General features: G+C 35.1%; 1 protein-coding gene across 1 annotated transcript; it reads left to right on the forward strand.

Annotated features, from left to right (window-relative positions):
• Positions 1–3,749: 3,749 nt before the first annotated feature.
• LOC126586985 (vacuolar protein 8-like) lies at positions 3,750–5,915 on the forward strand. The gene has a single exon (XM_050251951.1). The coding sequence runs from the start codon at positions 3,985–3,987 to the stop codon at positions 5,752–5,754; it is 1,770 nt and encodes a 589-aa protein (XP_050107908.1). The 5' UTR covers positions 3,750–3,984; the 3' UTR covers positions 5,755–5,915.
• Positions 5,916–10,058: the final 4,143 nt, after the last annotated feature.

A 10,058-nucleotide genomic window follows, 5' to 3' on the forward strand; every position in this document is an offset into this window, starting at 1 on the left:
AGGAGCTACATAACACAACCCCACGTACGTAATAGGGTTACATTATGTTAAGACCATGTTTGGAATTGATTTTGATCGAGCTAAAAGTGTTTCTTAACAACTATAAAGTTTTTTTTACTGCATTTGACAAAAGTAGTTAAAATTACTTCTAGGTCATGGAAACGCTTTTTGGAGAATTACTTGTTGGATGTTTCTTCAGGAAGCATTTGCTAGATACTTATTTCAACGTGTTTCTGATAAAAGCATTCCAAGAAGACAAAACATAGATATGCTTCCTACATAAGCTAGTTGATAAAACGAGTTGTAACTTTTGATTTATTTGTATTTCTCTCCTAGTGATGAAAGAGTCTCAAGTTTGAATCTCTCCTCCTCAACTGCTAAGAAAAATTTTCTCGACGTAGATAAACAACGAACAAAAATAAGTTAGTAGCATACTTGGTAGAGAGGAATGGCCCAATGGGAATTGGAATGTGGTGTGACATATGGGGTCCCTGGCAGTGTGGCTTAAGTTGTGATGACCATGTGCAGATTCAATTATGCTGAAGGGCCAAAATCTGCCATTGATTATTGCTAATTTTTTGATATATTCAATGGGGAAGCATGGTGGCCTAAGAATTATAGAATGTTCAAAAGACTGGAGAACCCAAAAAAAGGGTTTATGCCTATATATAATGACCCCCACATAAAACAATTTGATCAAACAAAGAACCATGATTAATTAAAACCAAATAATATTCTTAAACTCTTGTTGCAAATAATCATGGTCAGTATCATGACAAAATAACATAGAATAATCCGTGACTAGTATTGTCATGTACTTAAGGCACCTAACCACATCATGGGTCATTGATTTTTTTTTGTTTTCCACACTTGTCATCTTTCTAGGATTTTAGTACTGGAACGAGTGCATTTTTTTCTCATTATCATCAAGTAATGGTGATACTACTAACCTATTTATCATTACTAAATGAGTTTAAATTTCAAAATCACTATCATTTCACGATGATAAATAGGTCTTCTATTTTTCCATCAACAATAATAAACGATAAGTTAGCAAAAATCTTATCCCATAATATTAAGTAAGGATGCTCAAAACCTTTCACGATTTTCTTTTGGCATTCTCTTTGAAAAAGCAGCTTTTGGCTTTTTTTTAAGCTCCTCTCGTTATTTTTCAGTGCAAAAGGGTAATATATAGGATTGAATAGAAGCATCTTTCTTTTCAAAGTTTGTATAGGAACTCCACTTCCTGTCTGATCAAAAGGAGACGGCTAGCTCAAGGCATCCAACAAAGGGCTTCACATGGTGGGGTGGCGGAATTGTCATCTCATCCCCATGCTTAGAGTTTTGAACTTTTGAAAGCTACCCTTTTTTTTTTATCCTTTTCACCTAATTAACTGTTCGGAATATTTATAGTAGAACTGTCAAATTGTTACGTAATATTAGTTATATTACAATATGTAAATCTATTTATTAATAATATATTACATGTATATGTATATAATGACAAATCAGATAACTTTGTCGTCCATCCGTATCATAACAATAAAAGTTAGAACTTAGATATTATGAAGATAAAAAATTGTCGTCGTAAGAGAATCTTGTTATTTCAAGGGTGGTCTACAAGAGCTCGAGTTAAATTTCTCCCTAAAGTATTAATAGACCGCTTAATTTGTCTCCATTATATACTAGTTAACAAAAGTTGGTAAAAGCTAAAAGCTAGAAGTTGAAAAGGGTCCGAGCATGGAAATTTCTTAACATAACACTTCTCCTACTCGTGAACTGAACGCAAACATTCACTTTTCTTTTTTCTTTTTTCTTTTTTCTTTTTTTCTTTCCATAACAAAAAGATGAATTTTTGTTGATGCCATATTATGTCAAAGTTTGGACTTTCATAAACCGAGTTCCTTTTTCTTCTTTTTTCTTGATACAGCGAGTTAATACTACACTTACTTGGTCTTGTGTTTCTTCATGCTAGTTAATGATCGGGTGTAATTTTTTTTCTTTTGCAGGATATGAACTATGAAAGGGAAATTTTATGCTACTCTTTAAGAAATGGGTAATGATGCTCTTTGTTGTGAATCTATTTATTAATAATATATTATAGGTGTATGTTATATAGTGACAAATCAGTATGTCATTCATCCGTATTATAACAATTAAACTAACATATTGTGGTTAGTTCCAGAGTCAACATAGGGTCATTAGTTGTCCAATCCTATGTCTCTTTGTATATGTATTGTGTTGACTTTATGAACAGTTAGTGTTAACCGTGTTGCAACCTCCTCTTCTTACTTCTTCTATTTTTTTTAATCATCCATGTCTTTCTTTTCTCTCATCTTGTCTGCGATTCTATTGTGCGCACTAAATGCTCGATGAAATGCCTCAATTGACAAGTTTTGGCAGTCTTCAACATTACTCTACAGGAAAATGTAGTCACCTTTGATAAGCATCAACATATCATAGTAGTTGTTGACATATATTGGCATAAAATTTCAGCAAATGTTAGCAATAATCGACATTTTCCTGTCTAATGTTCAACGAAATGGTCCTATAAAGTTTTTTTGGTCTACATCATGACTCTATTATTTGAAAAGCGTGATTTCGCCACTGATTATGACGATATATCGTCACCATAAAAGATTCTTGTTATTTTAGTGGTGGTCTATAAGAACTCGAGTTAAATTTCTCACTAAAGTATTAATATACAGCTTAATTTGTCTCCATTACTAATTAAAAACAGTTGATAGAAAGAGTAAAAGTTAGAAGTTGATGTCGGTCCGAGCCTGGAAATTTCTTAGCATAACACTTCTCCTACTCGTGAACTCAACGCAAACATTCACTTTTCTTTTTTCATTTTTTCTTTCCATAACAAAAAGATGAATTTTTGTTAAAGCATTGATGCCATATCAAGTCAAAGTTTTGGACTTCACATTTTGTATTCATTTCCTTTGTATTTCTTCTTTGTGTTTGCATATGGTATGCTCATGCTCTTTTTCTTCTTTTTTCTTTTTTCTCGATACAAGTGAGTTGCGAACTCCTGAGACAACTTATAATTTGTTTAAAATTGCTCCTAAAAGAATTAAAAGATTTTTTAGCTCACAAAAAAACGCATATACCAACTCTTTACGGTTAAACTATAGGAAGAACATGCTAGGTCCTTGCAGTTCCATGAATCAGCCACAAAATATTCAAAGTTGCTCAAATTATTTGATGATAAAAGAGGAATTTTGGTAATTGAGTGTTGTGAGTGATGATGGTTAATTGGTTACATCTTCAGTACTATTTAAATTCTTCTTCTATAAAGTTTTCTAGAATATATAATTAATAAAATCCATACATACATAATTAAGCATTGCTTTAAAGTTTTTACCATCTATAGTAGGTGACTAGCCCTAAAAACATATTTTAAATTGTGTAGATTATATACAACTAGAATATATTATTTTATACGAGAGATTTTTCAGTGTGTCGAGAACACGATTCAATACAAAATGTAATAGTACAGTTACTTAAAAATTTGAAACAAAAAATTATAATAATACATGCATCGAGCCGTGTTTCCAACACACCGAAAAATTTATCAATTTTATACAAAATACAATGATTACAGAATACAAACATAAAAGTATCACCTCCTATAAATAAGCTCCAACTCCAACAGATTTTTTGATACCCAATATAATTACAAAATTACCCCTCTTGAATCCCCCATTCGTATTCCACTACCACACGCCAGCCCAAAAGGTCAGTCATGTAATTTCGTACTAAAGTCCAATTCAGTGGATCAGCTGCCAAACCAAGGATAAGCATAGAACCAGGAGAAAGACGGGAGAAGTCAGAGCCTCTCTCTCTCTGTTCACGATAAGATGGTCAACTAGATTCCATTCTGTTTCGAATTCCGATCAGAATAGCCGGAATATTCGTACCCATCCATCCAGAATCCGACCCACTTCGCTATTTCCAAATGGGTTGGTTCCAAAACCAATGAGAGCAACTATGGGGAAAGAAAAGAAGCAGGGAGCCAAAGAAACAGAGCAGAGCCAAAACTCGTCGGAATCTTCCTCCGGCGAATCAAGTCTCCGGCGAACCATCGAGTCCATTACATCTCTGATTTCACTCTCTTATTCCATCAAAATATTTGCGGCGAAATGGAAAACGATAAGGACCAAGCTCGAAGATTTGAACTCGGGCCTAGAGGCCGTAGAAAACTGCGAGGCCAGCGAAAACGCAGTTCTCTCAGGCATTGTGTCGGGCATATGTCAGACGGTCAACGAGTGCCACGAAATCGCGCGTCGCTGCGTCAATCTTTCATACAGCGGGAAGCTCCTGATGCAGAGCGACTTGGACATTCTCTCAGCAAGGCTCGATCTTCACGCAAGAAACCTCTCGGAGGTTTACAACGCCGGCGTTTTGACACGGAGGTTCGCGATTGTCGTTTTGAGGCCCGGAAACGGAGCTTGCAGAGACGACATGAGGTTCTACATCAGAGACGTGATGACGAGGATGAAGATTGGCAACGCAGAGATGAAACGCCAGGCGTTGCTTAATCTGCACGAGGCTTTGGTGGAAGACGACAAGTATGTTAAAGTCGTCGTTGAGCTTAGCGAGATTGTGCATGTATTGGCTAGTTTTCTTGATTTTTCGCATGATGTTCAAATCCAGGAGTTGTCTGCAAAGATTGTTTCTGTGATTTCTGGGTTTGGTTCGTGCAAGGTTGTTCTGATCGGAGCCGGAATTATCGCGCCGTTGATTCGGGTTTTGGAGTGTGGGAGTGTGGTTGGGAAAGAAGAAGCTGCAAAGAGCTTGCAGAGATTAACGGAAAATTCGGATAATGGGTGGTCCATTTCAGCTCACGGCGGAGTCACAGCTCTGCTTAAGTTATGTTCCGGCGGCGATGGCAGCGAAATCAGAGCAGAGCTGGTCGGTCCTGCTTGCGGGGCACTCAAAAATCTCGTTGGCATTGAAGAAATCAAGAGATTCATGGTCGAAGAAGGTGTTATTTCGACGTTTATCGGGCTCACAAGGTCGAAAGATGAAGTCTTGCAGATCAATTCGATTGAGTTTCTGCAAAACATTGCTTCTGGGGATGAGGCAATTCGGGTTATGGTGGCGAAAGAGGGCGGAATTCAAGCGTTGGTTCGCGTTTTGACTACCCGATCGGCGGCTTGTTCTTGTAAAGTGAGGGAGACAGCATTGAGGGCAATAGAGAATTTGTGTTTTCGCAATGCGAATTCGATTAGTCTTCTGATCAAGTACGGTTTTGTTGATCAGCTCATGTTCTTTCTCCAAAATGGGGAGGTTTCGATTCAAGAACTGGCGCTAAAAGTGTCGATTAGAATGTGTGGGAAATCAGAGGAGGCCAAGAAGGCAATGGGGGATGCAAACTTCATGACGGAGCTGGTTAAGTTTCTTGATTCCAAGTCGTTTGAGGTTCGAGAAATGGCGGCTGAAGCGCTGTCGAACATGGTCACAGTCCCGAAAAACAGAAAACGATTCGTGCAGGATGATCGCAACATGTGCCTCCTCTTGCAGCGGTTCGATCCGAAGCAAGTGAATTCGGGCAACAAAAAGCTCTTGTTCTCCATTTTGATGTCGCTGACGAGCTGCAACAGCGGGAGGAGGAAGATTGCGCATTCGGGTTACATGAAAAACATCGAAAAACTAGCAGAAGATGAAGTTTCAGATGCCAAGAAGCTTGTGAAGAAGCTATCCACAAACAGATTTCGTAGCATGTTGAGTGGAATCTGGCATTAACTCTTGAATCAAATGTAGGGTTTCTGTCTTTATCATTTGATTTGATTTAATTTTTGTAAAACTTGTATATCTGCATGAAAAGGGTTTTCCAAGTTTTTACTGGTTTGTCAAGCTCAAGTTGGAACTCCAGATTTCATCTTTATTAGATCCACTTTCACGAATCACAACATCTTCTTGTCAAGATTGTATGCATAACTAGAGCTCAGCCAGAGCCGATACTACTTTTTGATACGAGCGATATTCTAATCTAATATAAACTACGGGAATAAAGATTCGACTCTACCCTAACCAACTCAACCACGTCCAACTTTGCTACGATAATATGTTTGTTTAAGACACTCAGGCATTGTGTTGCATGTAGTGGCAGTATTGTGGTAGAGAATGAATGATAGAAGAGAATGCAATTGCAATTAATTTAAGTGGGATTGTGTATTATTAGGAAGGAGCACATGGGAAAGCCATGAACTCCCAAAGGGGCATGTGAGGAGTAGAGGCAAGCCATGGTCTACTTCATTTACCCTCTGTGACTGGACACAAAGGACAGCGATAGATGAAGTTTCCTGCTGTATTTGCTTGTCCTATGTATGTCATTGTCTCTTCTGCAAATTTCTCGTCATGGACGTGCGTTTTTTAAACGGGACGTCTGTTTAACCGTAATTCTACCCAGTTTTGATCTCATTTATTGACGTAGTTGATTGTTTTAGGATGTAGAGTCGTCATTCAAAGTTTAAACTTTTGAATTCTAGCTTTAGAATCTTTAAGCCTTAGATTTTAGGTTTTAAGCTTTAGATTTTAAGAACTTGAAGCTTTAATTAAAAGCGATTCTATTTCTTGACTAATCAACCCAGCCAATAAATGAAATCAAAATGGAATAGAGTTAATCGTAATGTTAGGAAGACTAAATATGTAGACTAAATTTTATAAACTAAATGATGTGAAAGTTGATGATTGGATTATTAGTTAAGTGTTCATTAACGTGTTTATTTCGTATTGATGACATATCATTTGATCTACGAATTTAATCTACAAATTTAGTCTATTTAACATTACTCTTTCCCAAAGCGTCTGTCCTTAAAGTGATTTATAACGTCTGTCCTTAAATGATGTGGAAGTTGATGATTGAATTATTACTTAAGTGTTGATTAACGTGTTTTTTTTATTGGTGACATATCTTGATTTGCAAATTTAATCTACAAATTTAATATATCTAACATTACTCTTTCCCGAAGTGTCTGACCTTAAAGTGATTTATAGAGTTTTGGTGGGGAAAAATGTTAATAATTTGTAAGACATAAAGAGGGTTGTGTATTAGGAAATAAGGCAGTAGGGTAGATGGACCTGGACAACTAGTAATCCAACTTGATGATGAGGACATGTGGACCATCTGAGTTTCTTCTTGCTCTTGACTTTATGGAAATCATATTTTTGTCGATGAGATGAAATTCGATTTTGTAGTTTCAATCTTCCTTTCTTGATGCTTTATTTCGATATGGTGTAGTTAATTATGTAGAGTGTAATAAATTCTTGATATTTAGGTGTTGTAATCGTTGGTCCTTCATTTGTTTTTAGCGTGAAAGTGCTTTATCATTAAGTTAATTGACAGCATTCATTCATACAATTAAAATGTCGTATTTGAATTTTTTCTTGGCCAATATCGCTTGCATTAGAATATATTTATATCAAATGCACGTAAGCGGAGCCATGAAAGTACCAGGATGGTCCCAGGCCCATCTTGAATATTTTTGCACGTAGAAAATTTTAATATTATACTTATCAAAAGAGTGTTTCGTATTAAGACTTTTGAGTCTCTTCTAGACTAAAACTCTCTACAACTGCACGCAAAGCTCACCATGGTAATGTCTTTTTCCGTCGTAAATAATAAAAGCAAACAAAGATTGATGTGGACGAGCCCAGAGTGAAAACACACAAGTCGTAAGCCCAATGCCCAAAGTTGAAAATGGATGATTGAATCTAATGGCCCTTTTTCCGAGGAAGAATATATGGCAATTAAAGTAATACCTTGCCTTTTTTTTTTTTTTTGGAAATGAAGTAATATCTTGCTTTGGAGAAGACGATCCGAGTTTTATATGAAAGAAATGTGGAAATGTAAGATCGTAGTCATGTTTAGGACTCGTTTGAGATTGTTTAAAAAAAAAAAACTATTTATGTTATAGTTTTTTATTACGTTTAAAACAATCTTGAAAGTACGTTTTGTAGTAGGAATGATTTCTACATCATTATGTTACAATTTGTAATTACACTTAAATCCTACAAAAAAATCGTTGCGCATATGATAACTTTGACAATATATATTCATCGGAAACTAATATACAAAATATCTACTGACGCTGAGTATTGTAATAATAGAATTCAGATTCTCTTAGGATCTCTGTGTTTGGAGTTGATGAATCAAAGAATATGAACCACTCAATCTAAATCATACTGGTCTCATTTGTCTATCCCATTGACCCACCTCACACAAAATCAAACTTTTGAACGACTCGGATCTTTTTCTCTCGCTATCTCGAATGACCCTGAATTCTCTGATGCGTCGGCTCCAAACCGAGAGATGTAAAGAGGATCTGAATTCGTAATAACATTAAAGCTTAACTTGCTGGTCCTGCAAATTTTTGTGGGTAACAGATCGTCTAGTATCAGTCTAATGATGACACATATGTGTATATGATGTCTTAATTATAACATACATCGAGCAGAGACCCACCAATAACCCACATACCATGTGAAAATGCAAGTATCAAGAAGAGGCCTAGGTCCTTTTCTGTCGAGTAGTTGGTGCCTGATTATTCATCATATCATATCATATCATACATAATAAAAATCTTCCTGACAATTATGATTTGTTTTTGGAGTCCTCTGGAATTAGCATTGTCTGCTCTATCTATGTCTTTCTATCTCTATATACAATTAAACATTATAAAAATTTGTGTTTAAATCATGTCCTTGTAATTCCCTTGACTTAATTAAATCATGGGGTTTCCATTACTGCAACAAAATTATCTTACAATTGTTCTTGGAAAAGGGGAAGTAGGATTACTTATGTTATCCAGTTCTGATTCTAATCACGTTATTAACCTCAACTGATTTGGTCTTAATTATATGCTATCTTAATAGTAAGTCTACTTGCTACTTGCTACTTGCCTATGGTGTCTTCGAACAAAAAGGAAGTTAAAAAAAAACAAATTAAGTGGCTTTGGGTGCAACTAATTTTCAATTCTTGTGCTGGCTGTGTTGATAGGTCCATCTTGTAGTCAAATGGCATGGAGGAGACTGCATGCTAGTTAGGGTCTGGACTTCAAATCTTCGATCAATAAATGTTCACAACTTCATCCATGCATGCATGCTTTCAACTTTCAAGGACCCCTTGTGTGGCATATTTTGTAATAACCTTGTTAGTTTTCTGGTCATACCGTTATGTGATTTTACTATCTATAATTTATAAGATAAAAGACATAATTAATATAAAATGATTTTACGTTATATATGAGTGAATTAGTAATACATATAATGGTGTGGCAATCACACTGAAAAAAAATATTATCATGCATGCATGACTCCATATGATTACAGGAATCAATATATAATCTGTCTAATTATATGATAATACACATAACGAGAATTGGAGCATAAATTAACGGCACCAATATGCACGTTCTTCTGTTTTATTATATGAACAAGTTGGTTACCTTATAAGATTAATACTAGTTAGACTAATTTTATAAACCAAATTCGTAAATCATGTGATATATCAACATATAGAAAATAAACACGTTAATCAATACTTTAGTAATAATGCAATCATCAACAACCACGTAATATGATTAACAAAATATAATTTAACTATATAATATCCCTAGTATTACCCTACAAACAAATCATATATATATGTATATGTATGTATGTATATGTGTGTATATATATATATATATATATATATATATATATATATATAGTTAGCTGTGATAATTACTAGTAAATAAAATATAAAGGATACAGCTACTGGCATAGGATTTTAGTATGAATCTTATATTATTTAAATCACAAATTGTATTTTAGTCACAGATAATTAGGATAATAATCAGTGTATCTAGCTGCAGTTTTTTAAGAAACTGATGAGAGAGAGAGAGAGAGAGAGAGAGAGGAATATGTATTGCTGTGTACACAATAATATTAATTCACATAAAAATTAAATGGCAACTTGTAAACCTTAGGCTTCACGTACGTACCCCTTCAGGTATTAAAAGATAAAAATCATATTTGATATATATGTGGCGAAAAGTTAATAT

The sequence above is a fragment of the Malus sylvestris genome, chromosome 10 (assembly GCF_916048215.2).
Source record: "Malus sylvestris chromosome 10, drMalSylv7.2, whole genome shotgun sequence".
Lineage (NCBI taxonomy): Eukaryota > Viridiplantae > Streptophyta > Magnoliopsida > Rosales > Rosaceae > Malus > Malus sylvestris.

Excerpts from the sequence above, each read along its gene's own strand:
- LOC126586985 (XM_050251951.1), top strand. The coding sequence starts at position 3,985 with ATGAGAGCAACTATGGGGAAAGAAAAGAAGCAGGGAGCCAAAGAAACA.